Below are 17,615 nucleotides of genomic sequence, written 5' to 3'. Positions count from 1 at the left end.
TTGACTTGGAGACCCTTGATTCAACTCCAGCATGGCCCTTGAGCCTGGAGATGGTCTGGTTGTTTCCAAAGCTTGTTAGCACCCCTAGATTGCGGAGACTGTGCCAGCTAACGGTCTGAGATCAAATCCAACGAAGCGCAGAGTGTTTTCTGAAACGCTTGGATATGAACAGATTCTGCACGCGATTGACTCCCCCTTTCCAGTGGGAAAGGACCTACATGTGAATGAGAAGCAGGCCTACTATTGATAGCTCCCTTCTGGTGGGAAATAAGGCAGGAGTTGTCTGTTCCATATAACAGGAGGGGAAGCTAAAGCTCATGGCAATTTATTTCCAGAATGTGCCTCCTAGTCTGGAGCAGAGCTGGGGTCAGTGCCAGGAGGCCTGACTGCCAGGCCAGTCTCTCCCAGAAGTGGAGATACCACCAGACCATAGAACAGTTCAGGTTTGTAGGGACTGATCTAGCTCAAAGCCAACTTCCAAATTAGATGAAGTTGCTCGGAGCCTTGCCTATTGCGAAGACAACTTATGGCTTGGGTGATATCTCCTTTTCATGCCAAGACAAAGCCCCTCAATGGGGAAACCGTGGGTGGTAGCAAATTCTCTGTTTCTGCAACAGATCTGCAATCCTAAAGCCAGCCAAGGATCCTCATGTTGTGCCCAGTTCAGCTGTTGACTCTCCAGCTGCTCTGATGCCCCAGAGGGCTGTTTGCTGTGGGGGAGAGGAGCATCTGGCTGCACGATGTGAAATGTCTGTGTTTTCCCAAGATACCCATTGTCTGTCTGCAGCACCAGCCTCCACCCTACTTGCTCACTCAGCCGTGGCTGATATGTCTTTAATTAAAGAGGAGGAACAATTTGAGATTTCATTTTCTTTTCTCAACCGTATTTCCTGTTTCCATCAGAGTTTGCAGGGCCTTACTTTTGTCTTGGAGTTTTGCTGTGGGGCCTTCAGCTTATGGAGTGTCTGTACTAAAATAAGGAAGAAATAGGGAAAAAATAGCTTGTTTTGGGCCAGGGATTTAAGATCCTGGGTCAGATGTCTGCTACGGTCATTAACATATTTACATTTTTGCTTAAGAGCCTGGTTGAGGATCAAGGGAGTTAAGGATGATTGTCATTGAAATGCGGAGGAAACCTTGCATGAAATTGCCGTTAGTGTCCTATTGTTTGGGGCGGGGTTGAGGGGGGGCAAATGGCCTTCCTCATCCCTGCACCGGTTGTGTTGCGCTTGCCTGCCCAAGCAGATGGGCAGAGGCAGAAGTAACTAAGCTGAAGGAAGCCACTGTGCTGGCTTGGCTGCTGGGGGGCTTTGCCCGGGGAGCACTCCCTGTGGGGCTGGACCTGGGGCTCAGTGCAGCCATGCTGCTGGCTGCCAGTCGTTGTCTGTCCTCTCGGTGAGACAAAGGTGCTTGGCTGCGCTTGTGGGACAACCGGCCCTTAATGAGACCATCATGGATAAATACATGAAGCGTCTAGCAAAGGTCAGTTGCCTCTTTTATAATTGATGGACCCAAGTGTTTTGAGTGTGCCATCCCAGGTTTTTGCCATTTGTGGGGACACGTGTTCTGCAGGACCAAGTCAGCCCCTTGACTTTTGTGGCTAGCTGTGATATCGGAAACAGGGTTTGAGGCAGTGTGAAGTGTTGAGGTGGATTTTGAGTGCTGTGGTGACAGATGAGATTTTTATATGCTGAAAAAAAATTGTTTAAACATAAATTGGAGACCTCCCTTATAGCTGGGGTTTACAGTAAAACATTCTGCTCCAGGTCTAGTTCTGCTCTCAGGCAGGCCTTTTTAGTTCAGATGCCAGTTGTTCATTGTTCACCTCTTACTCTTTCATGCTGTTCAGATCCACTGTTTTAAATCAAATCTATTTCTAATTAGTATCACTAACTCGGTGCCAAAAAGAAAATTATACATAATAACGTGAAAGAGGAGAACAGGCTCCTCTGTTTACAGTACTGAAAATACTAGCTACCTTCTGCTACTGCTTTGATTTTGGTGCGACAAGCAGCAAGACAGTGAGCTGAAGGAGGAATGCTGGTGCCTACTGGTGTGAGAAAGAAGCATCCCTGGAGCAGAGGCTCAGGCACAGCCACCAGACAGGCTTCATCTGGCTGTCCATTTGGAAAACCAGCAGCCAGCAACAGGTTTGGACAGTAGTCTCGAGTGACAGGATCGTATCTGCTCTAGCACTAGTGAGTCTGGAGTCATTAATGTGTCCTTGTGGGCTGGTTTGATGCTCTGAAGCAGTTGTGTAATTTCTGTTCTTGGTTACAAAACGTTTCTTTTTGGAATGCTATAAAGCAGAACAGTCTGGGGAAAGTGGTTTGTGATCTGAGCAGCTCTTTTGTGCTTTGGGAGCCTGCGTGCTTCAGCTCTGTATCTCTTTTGCCCTTTGAAGGAATAGCCGTGTTCCCCACTGCTGTGACTCTTGGTCTTTCCCACAAAGTCAAACGGTGAGCACACAGCAAGGGGGGAGACTTCCATGCTTCAGTCGCTGACCCTGGCCCTCAAAGTAGGGAGGCATTTAGGCCTTCAAGGAGCAAATGGTTTTGTCCTAGACAAGATAGGTTCTGACATCTTAAATGTCAAGATATAGTTAAAGTGGTGCAGTTAAGTAAGATGTTGGTTAGGCCAAATGCTTTCAGGAAACAGGATGAACACAGCAGTATCTATAGGATTGCAGGTGTTAGATCCATTCACTGAATGACTCATCTCCCAGCTTCTGCAAATTCCCCTTGAGAAAGGTCATCTCAGGTATTATGCTAATAATACTTTCTTTCCTGGGTATCTGTGCCTCTGGGATTGGGCACTGCACACTTAGGCACGCTCGAGAGTCCCAGCAAGAGCCAAAAAGCATCAGAGCTGAGCCTGGGTGGACTAGCCCTGATTTTGGGGTTGGTTTTAGAATTTGGTCTGTTAACTCAAAGCATCGGTGTGGGCTGACTGGAGTAGGGGAGCTAAACTTTGCCAGGGATTAATATTAAGCTCTTGTTTAACAGTAAACAGCTGATGAAATCCACCTTTGGCTCTGGGTGCCAGCTGTCAGGAAGGTACATCCAGGCCACCTGGCAAGAACAGGCGACCCTTGGCAGAGGGTGGCAGAAGAGTGCCCAGCTCTGACTGTCCACAGGTCACTTGGTTTGTCTTGTTTTGTGTAATCCACTTGCCCCAGCAGCTTCTCATGGAGGGGCTGCTGCTTTGACAACATAGCAGATCAGCCCTGCTCCAGGGTCCCCAGAAGCAGCGGGACAAAGGTGCTTGAGTTGGAAGGAGACGAAGCCAGATCCTTGCACGTGGGCACTTGCGTCCTCTAAACAAGCTGCCTGAGGCCAGTCTGTTTAAATCTGCTCTGCTTGCTGCAGAGCAGTGCCAGCCCTGCTGCTGGCAGGCCGCATCCTCTGCCACATCCCTCTTCTCACCCCTTCCCTGGCCAAGGCAGCCTTTACTCCACCGTGTCTGATCGAAGGCTGTGCGCCTGTTCAGCTTCTGTTCTCCATTAGGAAAGAGTGAGGATTGTCAGGACCTTGTTGGCTCTGCCAAGGCCTTTTATGTCCCAAATGTTTCCATGAAAAGATTCCCTCCTGACCACCATGCCCCCTGACAGCCATTCAATCCAGCCAACAAGTTTGATATCATTATCTACAAAAGTAGGCCAGTGAGCACCAGGGTCCTCACAGCCAAGTTTGGGAAATCAAAGGCAAATCTCACAGCAACAGAGAGCTGGCAGAGATCAGACCGCACCACAGCTAGTGCGGGCTGGTCTGGCAGCTTGCATCCACTAGTTTTCAAAGCACAAAAGAAACGTGCTCGGCGTGGTGCCAGCACTGGCCTTGTCAGGGCTGGGGCTGCGCCCGCCTGTGAGCTGGCAGCCCCTCGCGGGGTGCCCGGGGAGCTCAGTGTGCGTTAGAGGCCACTGGAAGCAGTCGTAAGTTTGAGCAGACTTGCAAAGCTGTCTCTTTTCGATCAGTGGCATTTTTAGCAGATGAACCACTTAGTCTGAGGGAAAACAGTGATGGTTTTGGTCAGAGTGCGATTCGCTCCAAATCTCACTGGGGACTTCCCTTCTAACGACTCTGGTTTACGTTCTGAAAATGGCATGTGGCTGCCTTGTCACTTTTATTTTGATGTAACATTCATCTGCTTTGGTTCCTGTACAAGATTTCTTTCCAATCCATCTTATAATAGAGAGCCCTTCAGCAGCGAAAGCACTTCCCGTTTTGAAGGCATCTGGAAAGGTGACTATCAGAAACGCTGAGCACAGAAAGGGCTTGAGGGGGGATGGGATATTCCTGTGTTGCAATTGTGTTAGGAAATAGAGGAGTAAAACTTTTCCGTACATTTTATCTCACAGACTGTATCTCTGGTTTGCCTCATAGTGCAGATAGAGAGGTATATAAAAAATATCCAAGAGAAATGACGATGCAAAGGTGAGGAAGGTGAAGGGAGCTGACTTAGCAGAAGCTTCTGTGGAGACAGGGGGAAGGTGTGGATGATGATGCCTGAGTTTACCTCTCTGGAGCCGGGGTGCTTTGCAGTCCCTGTGTGGTGAACAGAAGCTGGAGACGTGGGTGCAGGGCAATGTATCACCAAAGCCTAGAGCAGCCCCTGGGGTCCCTGTGGGTCTGCAGCAGGTGGTGAATGCATGGGAGGGCAGAGTTGCGTGTAACATGGAATGGTTAATTCTGGCACTTTCCCCTCCTATCCCAGTTTGATCCTGACAACACTGGCTACATCAGCACCGAGAAGTTTCGCTCCCTTCTCCAGAGACACGGATCAGAGCTGGACCCCCACAAGCTGGAGGTCCTGCTGGCCCTGGCAGACAGCAACTCTGAGGGGAGGATCTGCTACCAGGACTTCGTCAACCTGGTGAGTGCTCTGGCTGGCAGGGCCTGTCAGTCCTTGACTCTGCTTAAAACATTGGCTGTTGAGGGGACGGTCTCTCTCCCTCCCTCTATTAACACCAGTGTTTGCTGTATCCCTGCGTTACACTCTGCATGTTCTTGCTGAAGCCTTCAATGGTGACTGAATCTCAAGCCAAGAGTCAAGCTGCTGCTGCTTTTTCCAAAAAACAAGTTTGCATGGGAAGAAACTGTGGGAGCTGTTGTAAGAGGAGCATGAAGCAATGGTTGCTGCTGGTTTAGAGGCTTTTGCTCTCAATATCAGTTGGTAGCTGTCATAAGGAGCCATTTGTTTGCAAGCAGAGGTTTGTCAGACTGGTTGTCTCCTATTTTATCTAGAGATTTCACCACTTCCAGACAAAAATGTATAGATAACGTTGTGTTTGCTTGCTGGGTGGAGTCATATTGCACTGCTGTAGGCATCAACAGCAACAGGGATAAACTCTTTCTAGGTCATGTTCATTTTATCCCAGGTGAGATGTCTTAGACTGTATGAGTCATGATCTGGATGCCTCTCTATCTCTACTAATTAGTCAATTAGTGAAGAGATCTCTCTGTTTCTCGTCAAGGCAGTTTGGCAGGCCAACACAGATGTAGACATATGTTGTTAGATGCCTAGGATGGCTTAGAAACGTTGTTTGAAAGATGGGTATCTTGAACAGTGGCCATTCCAGGGGCTTTGCCCTGTTCTTGCTCTGTCATCCCCCACCTGAGTCTCAGCAGATTTAGTGCGGTAGTAAGAGAAACCTGGGTGACAAAATCAACGAACGATTAAAGTCAGTGATGTCTCTAAGGCTTCACTGGATGTGTTCTTGGTGCAGAGGATAATAAGTTGTGTCTCTGTGTGTTCCCGCAGTCAGCGTGGGGATTTGATCCCTCTATTTGTCATGGCCAATGGTGCATGTGTTCTTGGTTTAGAAAGAGTCTTCCATATGTCCTGTCTTTACATTGATCAGAAAAGTACGATAACAGGGCACAGCTCTCAAGGATCCAGGTCACAACCTCAGTCAGGCTGCGGTTAGTGTGAAGGTGAAATTACTGTGATTCAATGACATAAACCTACTGTATCTAATCAAGCTGTTTTGTTATCCCCTTGCATGTATTTAGGTACACAGTAAAATAAATGTAGCAACTATTAAATAGATCACAGTGAGTGTGAGGTTTTCCTCAGCTCCAGCTTGATAAACAGTGTGGTCAATGGTACTCTGTGATCAGCAGTGTATTTATAGTAACAGCCTCTTGTTCTACAATTTGGTATATTCAAAGTACCGTGCAAGTGTTCACTAATTGAGCTGCACAATACTTAGGTAGCGGGAAGAGGTATCGCCTCATTTCTTTTACAGAAATGATGGCCTAGAGCCAGCCAACATGTCGGCAACAGGCTTGGCAGTACAGCTGGGCTTTTCTGTCTCGTTGCTCCACTGTGCTCAGGAGCAGCACAAGCTAATGAGGGGCAGGTGGGAGGTGAGAGACTTGGACAGCCTCCTTCTTTGGGGAATGGGAGATCGTGCCACCTTACACCTACCTGATGCGATTTCTGCAAAATGGCCAGTTTCCTTCACTACTATTGAATGACTCCTGTAAAGAATCCATTGATTATTCTGTCATCAGTCCCTCCATCCTCATCTGCATTTTTTGCACTTTCTAACCAATAAGGAATGCAAATGCCAGAACATTAAACTACTTACAAATGGAATCTCACCCCTCCTCTAGTTGCTACCGATTTCCAACATGCAAACTTTTTAGGGCTCCCTCTCTTTTCGCTAGTTTCCTGCTCCCAAACCTGCCTTGTGAACTTCCTGATAGAAAGAAGCAGCACAGTTGACGCAGAATCACTGTGAAATTAGTGATTTCCTTCACTTTATAGCTGTCAATCCTGGAAACCATGTGTGGTGGTGTTTAAGTACATGCTTGTGCTTGATGATCATCAGCCATCTCTGGTTTTTTGCTCAGGTTAATTTGTCTGTTTCAGTAGCTTAGCAAGAATTGATCTGCACCCAAAAATGATGGTCCTGGCTGTGGGGAAGGGAAAGGCTGACCTTTTACTAGATCCACAGAGGTTTTACAAGCATGACTCCGTGTGTGTGGTTTTCCTGTTCTCCATCAGTATTCATGAACAAGGACTCTGACGTGATCAGAGAATCTCATGGTCTCCCAAATGCGTCCAAGGTCGTGAAACTTTGAGCAGGAGGTAAAATTGCATTAATAAAGCTCTGGCCACGGGAGAAGCCTTGAGGAGAGGAGTGGGGCTGGATGCCAGAGAAGCATTACAGAGCAGTTGTCAAAGCAGCAGTGTGGAAGGAAGGAAGGAGACGACTCTGTGTGTTTGTCTTACAGACAGCTCTTTCAGTTTCTTTCCAAGGGATGGAAGGAGCTGATGAGCTGCCTGCTTAAGCTACTATGAAAAAAAATTAACTCTATCCCAACCAAAGGGATAAACATGCATTTGTCTCACAGAATCCAGCAGAAAGTAGGGTTTAACCACTGGGCATCAAGAGAACTCTGTCTTCAATGGTCAGTTCCTGGGATATGATATCCTCTGTTTTTTCTCTCTGCTTTCCTAATGTTGATAAAAATTGAGCAGGGAAGGTTTTCCATTTTTTCACCCTTGTAGAGCCCTTGATCTTTGCTGGGTTCCCTGGAAGTGTGACAGAATGTGACACTGCTTATTCTGCAGGGTGCTTGGCTACTTACTTACTAGAGAGTCTGATGCCTAGAGATGTTATTAGTGACCACAGAAACAGCCAAACTCTATGAAATTATTATTTCCAGAAGGCACTGCCAGCCATAAACCTCACAGAGTAATAGTGTTAGCACTTTGTTTCCTTCAGGGTACTGCATCTCCCAGAGAGGGCAGTAAAAAATGCTTGCACCCATATGTTCCAACATGATCATGAGCACCAAGAACTCTGCCTGCTCCCTCACACGCTGGGATCCCCAACTAAAGGACTGCTGTTGAGCAAAGTTGTGTTATCCCCTGATGTCTAAAGTGTATTGTAAACATCTAGATGGACCAAAAAATGTAATTCTAGTACTTCCGACCTTAATAAGAAGACCCAGGTGTACCTACACAAAACATATGCCTGTTCTCAACTCAGCAAAGCAGGTTAAATTTCTGAAATTTAAAATTTTACAGCGTGAGAACAGACCCTAGAAATCACTCAGTAAATAATTTGAGTAATGAATGAATTCAGGGAAGCTGAAGACTCCTGGTGTAATCTGCAGACAGAAAGGGCTGAAAAAATCAGATAGGCAACTCACTGGGAATTATTTCTCCTCTGTATGTATGGGATTCATCTTGTGTAGTTGTAAAACACAGTGCTGCAATCATATTCATTTCTGTTTCTGCACTGGGTCTGCAAGAATGGCAGAAAGTTTCAGGTGGGATTTCTTACCCTGTGTCTGAGACAGTGCAGAATAACAAAAACACTTCCTGTAGAAGTGGAGGCGTCTTGTGCATTTCTGTTGTCTGGTTGCTTTTCTGCATTGTGAAGAGAGATGCTAAAAATGCACAGTGAAAATTCTGGCTATGAACAGCGTAGGCCATTGGAGGAGATAATGAACGAAGCTGTTTAACTAACTTTGCTACTTTTAGAGAGGAGGCAAGCCAGGAGGTAATTATAATTGAGATATTATTTGCCGAGATCCTTGCCGAACAGCAGTTGCTGCTGGCAGTCCTGGACTACTTCACGTAATATCCTATGAACTGTAACAGAGCTAAAGAGCAGAGCAGTGAGGCCCTGGAGAGATTCAGTCTCTTATTCCCTGGCTAAACCCTCTTTGTCTTCTCTGCCTGGGAACGTGGATTGTTGCTTTGGACTGGCTGGATCATGGCTTTATCACCTCCTCTCCCTCTTGATGTGTTCCTCTTCAGACGTGAGCAGGCTGCTTCTCTGACTTTTCCCTCCTTCTCTGACTTGTGAGTTTTCTTTTTGCAGAGATTTCAGGGATAGCAGCACACCCTCCCTGTCCGCAGTCACAAAATGAAAAATTCACATTGTTTGGGTCTGTGAAAGGACTTTTCTCCAAACTCGCAATGTATTGTTTTATCTTAATGGAGCAGAGGTGGGACTATCTCCAGCTGGGCACAGGATTTAGTAGGCAATAGCCAGCCATGTCAGAAGGACCCATTCTGCAAAGTGCTAAACCCTGCCTGCTGTTCCCTTAAGCTCCCTATTCCCTCTTTCCCTAACTACATTTGCCTTTCGATTGCTTTCCAAGGCTTCAAAAGTATCTGCTTATATTTTTCTTAAGACATTTTTTAATAATGCATGGCTGGAAGCCATTTGTTCTTATTATCCACGTCAGTGATAAAAGCAAGGCTTGGTTCTGTCCCTTGTGGGGACACTGCACATGCCCGTACATTTTTGATGGTCATCCTTTCTGCTTTGAAAGGTAACTCTTGCTTTTGCTGTTTCAGTGCTTACACTTTTACTTGGGATACTTCCTCCAACCTGGCTTGAACTGAAACGAGGGGAAACAGTGAAAGAAGAGCTGTAGCTAGGAAAAGAGATAACCTTTTTTTGAATGAGAAAACATGGAATTTTATCTTTTAGTTTTGCGAGCGTGTATGTGACAGCACCAGGAGGGCTTTATTATCTTTGTAGAGGCGAGCTCTTAAGAGGTTACATAGTGTATTCTTGGGGGGGGGTGGGTGGGGAGGTGAGAGAGGTCCTTTAAACCATGGTTTGCTTGGAGTTTTAATAGTACTTAGAAGTACTTTGTAGCACGGTCATAAAGTAGCTATAAATTCCAATTCCAGTGTCTTTGTGTGTCCTTTACTGAACCATCTGACAGCCTGCAGAAAAGGCTTAGGTGAACAAGGCTTTGCAAGAACTGTATATGATTCTTTATTACCTGAGTCACTGGGACGATAAGCAATAAGGCCTAAATCTCCAATTCTCAGGGGAATCCCCAGGCAAGACAAAAGTTTGCCCAAATTAATATCTCCTCTTCCTGCTAAACCCTTGTTCACATTCTAGTGAATGTTTTAAGCTTAAAAGGCTATTGCAGAACAACCCAGGACCTCTGTTCTAGTGGTCCTGTCCGGTATTTGTCATTTTATTCTCACTGTTGCTACTCTGGAAATGTTTGTTGCAAGCAAAGCTGCAGGTTTTATAGCTGCATTTCTTCCCCTCTGTGCTTCCAATTAGCTGCGCTGTTGAAGCAGGGCAGATCTGCCAAACATCAAGAGGACACTGGGATGTCCTTCGGCTTCCCTTTAAATGCTCCCTCTGTCCTTGATTCACTATCTTGGCTGAAAGTATAGGATTCCTGAACTCTCTTTCTGGCCTTTATACAGAGGTATAATAACAAATATTTAATTAAAAAAGGTTTGAAAATCTTTTACTTCAGCATTTGATCTAATATTGTGCTACTGTGGGTAAGGAGGAGGTCTTATCAAGAAATATACGAGAGTGGTCACGTGATTGTGTCCTTATCCATCTCTCACGTTTCAATGTATTAAAACCCTTATTGAGGTGCAGAGTTCTTACTGCAGGGACCGTTTCCAGGAGCTGGATACCCTTCCTGACAAAGGTGCCTCACACTCCCTTCATGCTGTTTTCCTTACTGTTTTGGAGAAAAATGGTGATTTTTGACGTTGCAAGAGCCATGTACATCTCGGGGGGGGGGGTGGGGGGGAGGAAAGCAGTCAGAGGGACGGGTAAGTATCTTAGAAGTTAATAACTGGGATGCAAGGGCTGCTTTTGGAGCGTGTTCAGCTTGTGCATGGATCTGAGTGCATTAGACACTGGCTACACGTAGCAGAAGAGAGAACCTTCTTCCAAGTGAACTAGTCTGGCAAATAATCATTATGCCAATTAAAGAGGAACTTGGCATAGAAATTTCCATCCTTAACCGTGATTCCTCAGCTGTTTTCAATCGTGTGCAGTTGAAACTTGAGAAGCACTAAGTCAACTTAAATGGTCATTTTAATTGTGTATGTATCTAAAGTACACATATGAGTGGGAAATGTCATAAAGATACTTTTGAAAAAAAAATTTGCTTCAGAAAATTAAATCTGTATTCATTTCAGTTGGAGGCATTTCAGTCCTTCCCAGCACCAGTGAGGACAGAAGGGGTGTTGGGGGTTTGACCTCTCAAACTTGCTGTGATTCGACACAATGTTACTTGAACCAAAATGTTGGTTTTTGTCCTGCAAGCAGTGTTACGGCAATTAACCTTGAAATCTGAATGTGGTTTACCTTTTCTAATGGAAGTGTAAGGCTGGCACATCTAATGAGAGTCTGGACAAAACCCCGAGCAGGGAATGCCCTTGCAATGACCAGGATAATTTATTTGGTCTCTCCTGGCTCTAACTTTTCTTGAATCCCCAGAGTAAGCTACTGTTTGATCAGAGCAAATCATAATGTTGGTATTTGCTTTTTTTCCATTGGGTACTGTTTGGGAAAGCGCTACCAGGTTGGCTCAGAGCATGTGAACATCTGTGACAGATGAACTTGATGCTGAGCTATGCGTTTTGGGAGAAGCAGTCTTTACCCACATTAGCATTTTGTAGAAGTGTAGAGTGAGGGAAGGAAATAAATGTGAATCTTGAAAGCAAAATTGATTGTAAAGGCTGCATTTGTAAGTAAAGTGGGTTATAAAACTAGAGCTGATAGAGGCTTTTAAAAAGCTTGTGCTAACTTCTGATTTAGTGTTCTGTGTCTTGGAGGATCAGAGCTGGAGAGCTGAATGCATTGCCTATCACAGTGTTGTATGTGTTTAAAAATAGCTGTAGACCAGCCTCAAAGATGCCAATACGTAATGGGCAGAAATCCACGTTTTTCAAAACCTCCTGAGCAAGGCTGAATAAAAACCGTGAAAAGGGTACTGTGCCCCACGCAAGCCATGAAACTGGAGATGGGGAAATGCTACATGACTTGGCTATTGATTATCTGGGGCAGCAACAGTAGTACAGACAGACAAGAAACCCAGAGAAATTGGTCTGGCAGTGAGAATGGACAGTTTCCATTGCAAGTTGCAGATTATCTGAGACTAGTTTTAGATTGGCATGTGTTCTGAACAAAAGCAGGGCTTTGTACTTTACCAAAGTTTGACACTGTGCCACACTAGATGGTAAGGACTCTTATCCTAAATTTTCACAATGTTGAAGACAGGTTCAGATCTAAGTAGGAAAAACTTTTCCTTTCTAGCAGATGTATTAAACCCAACCTTTGAGCAGAGCTGTAGCACTAAGCCCTGTTTTGTTTTGGTATGGTAATGCCAAAGGGCAGAGGTGGCAGTGCATGGTTACCAGTCACGTCAGATTGGCTGTTTCGCAAGGGAAATTTCTTTCTCTCTGCATAATAACATCTTGCAGGCATGAAGGACTGAGGGAATGTGTTGTTCCTCACTGCTACCTTCATTCCCCACATACTGCTTGCGGTACCCATCTGCCGGCAGCTTTAATATCACGCTCATTAAAGAAGTCCCAGATCAATTGCATGAAGAGAAGTGGGGTGGGCTGCCCTGAGCTTCTGGAGACGTAACAACAATGGGCTCAGTGTTCTTTCAGATGATGATTAAATACTTGGCTCATAAATACCAATATTATGTAATTCTGAAATCAAGTCAGCAAATCATGACCATATGGGAGACTCTTTCTTTGGGAAGATTTGAGTCTTCCAAAGTCAGTCTGAGGAACAAAACAGGCTTCTGATCTAGAGTTGGCAAGAGCAGCGGTAGTGGCTTAATCCTCTGTCTCTCCTCATGCCCATCACCTCCTAGCTCGAGATTAAAAGCACGATTTAAAAGCCTGGGGGTTGCGTGAGCAGGTCCAGGACTGTTGTGTTTGCTTGAGCTCCGGCAGTCAGCTGTGCTGCCTCTTTGGAGCCCCGTTCATCATCGGTGTGATGGGCAGTGACGGCAGGTGGGGACTAGCAGGATGTTCTCTTACTGAGAGGCCTAATTTTAACGGGTGCTCAGTACCTCCAGTCATCCACATCTTAGTTGATTGTGGGGGCTTTTGAGCGCACGTGGTATGCTTCTGACACTCTGTGTCCCTGCGTCATCTGGGTGTAAAACCACACCAAGGCTACAACATTTGGAGGGAACCTGGGCATTCTTTCCCTATGCTCTGCTCTAAAGAAGGCCTGACAAATATTATTTTTCTTCCTGAGGTGGCAGGAGGTTTAGTTAGTGCTAAGAGCTCTGAAGAGTTAGAGTTGTAATTATGGATACCAAAGGCTTTTAATTTTCTGGGTAAATTGAAACCTGGTCCCCATTGACGCAGCACCTACTGTTGCTGGTGGATGCAGGGAGTTCCTTCCAAGGAGTCTGCTGGTGTGTCGCGATCTGGAAAGAATACAATGGTGCTGGATATCTCCATGTGTTCTGCAAGCCCGCAGCAGTTTGTGACCCGCTCCATTTCATTTGCAGGCAGTTGTTAAGTTGCCTCTTTGCTAAGAGCTGATAAATTTGAATACCCAGTAGATCCTACCTATATCCTAAGACAGGATTCCAGCCACTTAAGAAGCTGACTTCAAAGATCTTTTCCATCTCTGAACATTTTGATCCCGTGACCTCATATCTGAGTTAGCCATAAATGATTTCTCAGTCATTTGCTTTGGTTTGTATTGATAAACACTAGAAACTCTTAATACATTTATAAGTTTATCTGCCTATCTCTCAGCATCTGGGGAGGGCTACCAAAAATCAACTAAGAGGAAGAGGCTGTGCTTGCTACTTACGAGAGCGGTTGATGTGATACATCCATACCTGTTTTTCAGAGAGGCTAGCGATGGGCAGTGCCTCGTAGTGCATAGAAATAACCTTGTTGTGTGTTGAGGCATAAAAGTTCTTTCTCCAGCAGTCATGTGCTCCCCAGAGAGCTATGAGCATTTTGCCCAAGGGCTTCCCTCGCTCTCGGAATATCAACATTTACTGCTTTCCTATCATTACCAGTTTAAGTAACTCTTGGCATTTTTTCATCCACATGTGGCCAGAATATAGAACCAATATGGAACACCTCGTAAAAATAATGGGGTGTGAGAACAGATAGTTGAGACAACAAAGCTACAACTGTCTCTTATCATTTCTGGGAGGAAATCACATTGTCGTGAGCTTCCATTTTAGCTTCTATGTGGGCTGTGGAAGATCCTGTGTTTTATTTTCCTCTCTCAGAGGAGGAAGGCAGAGCTTTCGGCTGAACAGAACAGCTTGAAAACAGTGCAGCCTGGTGATCGGAGAAGTTGTGCGACCTGGATTCTTATAACTCTAGTCTATGGCCTTGGGTATGTCACTTAGTGTTGTGAGGTCCAGCTTCCCACCACCCATTGTTCATCTGAGAAGCGGCTTCCACAGTGATCCTGAAATATCCCGCTCTTAACACAACTAAGATGTCCTTTCCCTCTGTTTCATTTTCAGTATGTTGAGGAACACTTTCAGAAACATCGTACTGGTGAATTTGCACTGCCCTGGCTGTTATTTGAGCTCTTTGGGCAGCATTAGCAGTAATGCAGAGCAGGACACCGGGCTGATGAGGCTGTGCTGAATTTAGGCGATGAAACTGAGCAAGTCCCTTTTTGCCACGCTCAGCAATAACAGATGGGTTCAGCAGTACCTGCGTTAAGATTCTCTGCTGAACAAATGCAAGGAAGTTTCTGTTATGAGCCTAGCCCAGACATGAACGTCAGCAGCCTTTGGAGTGTTGTGCCCATCTCTCTCGCCAGTCTCTGCAGCGATGAGGGGATCATCTGCTGAGGGTGGTCAGCACTTCTTGATGCTGAACTGCAATGGTTATTTTCTTTGGTTGACTCTGGAAACGATTATATTTTCCACTGCAGCGCTGCTGCGGTGAAAAGCACTGACCGTTTTGTGGGAGGCAGGAAAATCACACATATCGCTGTAATTAGAATAAGCATATCAACAGCTTCAGACAACTGCCTGATGTCTTCGTCTGTAGCAGGCAAACTTATAGTTTCAGTCTGAATTCATTCTCGTCCATAAGAGGAGTGAAGCCAGAGAGAACAGAATGAACTCCGCGAGGCTGCATGCACAGTGGCTCTCCAACAGACTGCTCTGAACTAACCCAGGGTGACGCTTTCTTCTGTGGATGCAGTGAGGTCATTACATGGCTAAAGGTACCTTTTGAAACACAGCTGTGTCTGTCACCTACCAAAAGGCATCTCACAAATGCTAAACAAAGCCTTACACCTAGTGGATGTTTCTCCATGAAAATATTGTCTTAACAATTCGAGTGGCCTTTCTTAATGCAACAGAAGATCACCAACAATTTTTTTTTCCCCCCTCTTCTTCCCTAGTTTTAGGTAAAAGCTTTTGAATGATAGGCTTGAGAAGACTGGGAGAAAGATTTTTATGGACAGATTTTTTTTTTTTCCTTCTTTGCCTTTTCTGCTTCTTTTGCCAGATGTGTTCTTTTACAAGTGTTTTATGAATGAGCGAAGGAAAGAGAGAGCAAAGGAGAAAAAGGTTTTTAGGGTAAACCTCTTTCTCACTAAAACAACTCAAAACCAGCAACAACAACAAATACTTCTCCAGTTTTAAAAAACCTGAAATAGATCAATTGCCTGTGAGTACTGCTCACGTTGGTGAATTTCTGCATTGGAGGGACAGGCTGTAAAGGGAAGGCTAGGGAGGGATGGGGAGCTGCTGGGAGAATGGGTCGCAGTGCCATCACCTCAGATGGCCCCCTTGCCTTCCTCCAGTGATTAACAGGAGGTGGCTCCCTGCAGTGATTACTGTGGTTTAAGCTGCTTGGTCCAGCTTGGAACAATTACCCAGCTGCCTGGGCACTGAGAGCGCAAGCCCTGGGCTTTGATGACTTTGGGATATTAGCCGAAACCAGCGTGATCCAAGACAACTGGAAGCCAATGCTGTTGAACGTCATCTCTTATTTGGTTCTGGGAGACTGCAGATGCTGGTAGTTTCTGAGATCAGTTAACAGCTCTTTCAGAAGAAGGACCAGGCTGTCACACTCACTTTGCTGCCTTTTACTGTAAAAGGTCCCCCTACAGTGGTCTTTACGCATAGTTAGCCTTTTAAGCCTTCCTGCCAAAGATTCAGCCAGTACAGACAGTGACTCTAATGCAGCAGGTTTGTTTGACATCAGGGCTAATTAGCAATTATCCAAATCTTGGAGCAAGCTCTTTCAGACCTGATTTCTCCCCCTCCTTTCCGCCCCCCCCCCCCCCCCCACCCCCCCGGCAGGCGAGGCATAAAATTCCATCTGCCTGATTTGCAAATGCAATTGCTTTAATTATGCATCCAAATTGGGAAAGTGTATGCTCAAAAAGATAGATAGCTAATTCTATGCATGTAAGATGATAATGCGTATACAAATTAGCTGTATCCTCCAAAGCCTGCACCATCTCGAAACCTGCCCCCTCTGAGAAAAACTGTTTTAAAAGAAGAAATCCTTTCCTCTTGCGAGTTTACAGTGGCTAAGACAGCCTGTACACCAGTTTAGTTCATTGTTTTGTTGCTGTTGCTCATGCAGTTTTGTTTTACATAAAGTGGTAATTTTCTTTGTCCAGAGATAACTCCTGCCAGCACGGACCAGAACACAAGAGTTAGATGCTGTGGATGTACCTGCTCCTACATTCAAGAATTTTTCTGCTCCAAGAGATAAGTGCAGGGAAGTGTGATAGAGCAGGGGGACCGAGGGAAGCAGGACACAGGAATGTGGATTGTGATAACTGATGGTGAAGGCAGTGGATGGAAGGCCGGAGAATGGTCCAGAGAGCTCAGCCAGGTGCATCAGCAGCTTCTGCTCCGCCTTGCCAGTGTTCTGCCCTGACCTCATTTATTGGTATTGTAATAGCAGACCCTGTGCTGTTTTTCCTCACACCCCATGTAGGTCACTCTGTGGCTATCCTGAGACTTGGTTCCTAAAGCTCCGGCTTGGTGGTGGTTCTCCTGCCTGCCTGGATCTGGTGCTGCCAATCTGGCACTAATCGCCCTGGATGGTTGAGCCAGGTCTTGCTTTGTCCTCATGGTTTCTTCCTTTTCTTTTACCCAGATGAGCAACAAAAGGTCAAATAGTTTTCGGCAAGCCATCCTTCAGGGGAACAGGAGGCTGTGCAGCAAGGCGCTACTGGAGGAAACGGGGCTGAGCCTTTCACAGAGGCTGATCCGGCATGTTGCATACGAGACCCTGCCACGAGAGATAGACCGCAAGTGGTACTACGACAGCTATACCTGCTGCCCTCCACCCTGGTTCATGATTACCATCACTATTGTAGAGGCAAGTGCCTTAATTTCCTCTCTCTGGGAGCCCATCCCACACTGTCAGAGGCTTTGCTGGAATGTGATCAAGGGCTAGTGGGACTCATTTAAATTCAGACAAGGACAAGTATGAAGCTGATAGCCGTTTTGGCTTACCTGTGTATGTGTGTGTAAGTGGAGAGTGTGATCTTATCTGTCTCCAAGTGTGGTTATGAGTCATTGAAACAATTTGTATATGAAACTACAGAATTTGGGAAACTATAGCAAAACTTTTTGAAGCGTGAAATTCTGGATAGTTCTAGGGAAACTGGTAGTTCAAATAATGGAATTAGATGAAAAATTCCTATACGGTTACCTCTGTTCTGTGAATGAAGAGAAAAAGAGGTAAGAGAAACTGATTTAAATATTCTGACCTGCTCATCTGTTATCCAAATGAGATCTTTGCACAGTTGCTGAGTAATGCACTGGAATAAGCACAGAGAAGGGTATAATATGGCACTGATCAGTGGGGTACTGAGATAC

At 45.6% G+C, this 17,615-nt stretch overlaps 1 protein-coding gene across 8 annotated transcripts in view; it reads left to right on the top strand.

The window, feature by feature from the left end:
- Window positions 1-17,615, top strand: part of RHBDL3 (rhomboid like 3) — a 72,378-nt gene that overhangs the window by 38,664 nt on the left and 16,099 nt on the right. For 6 of the 8 annotated variants that reach the window (XR_008469368.1, XM_054221274.1, XM_054221273.1 and 3 more), the window contains 2 exons: window positions 4,714-4,872; window positions 16,888-17,112. Coding sequence is in view for 7 of the 8 variants with exons in the window: in XM_054221271.1 (XP_054077246.1) it covers window positions 4,714-4,872; window positions 16,888-17,112 (384 nt within the window). In the remaining variant the exon portion in view is untranslated. Of the gene's footprint in view, window positions 1-1,354; window positions 1,483-4,713; window positions 4,873-16,887; window positions 17,113-17,615 lie in introns of those variants that run through there. The other 2 variants (XM_054221272.1, XM_054221275.1) reach the window with 2 other exon arrangements.

The sequence above is a fragment of the Rissa tridactyla genome, chromosome 15, assembly GCF_028500815.1.
Source record: "Rissa tridactyla isolate bRisTri1 chromosome 15, bRisTri1.patW.cur.20221130, whole genome shotgun sequence".
In the NCBI taxonomy this organism is placed as follows: domain Eukaryota; kingdom Metazoa; phylum Chordata; class Aves; order Charadriiformes; family Laridae; genus Rissa; species Rissa tridactyla.
This window is presented reverse-complemented; position numbering and strand designations above follow the sequence as displayed.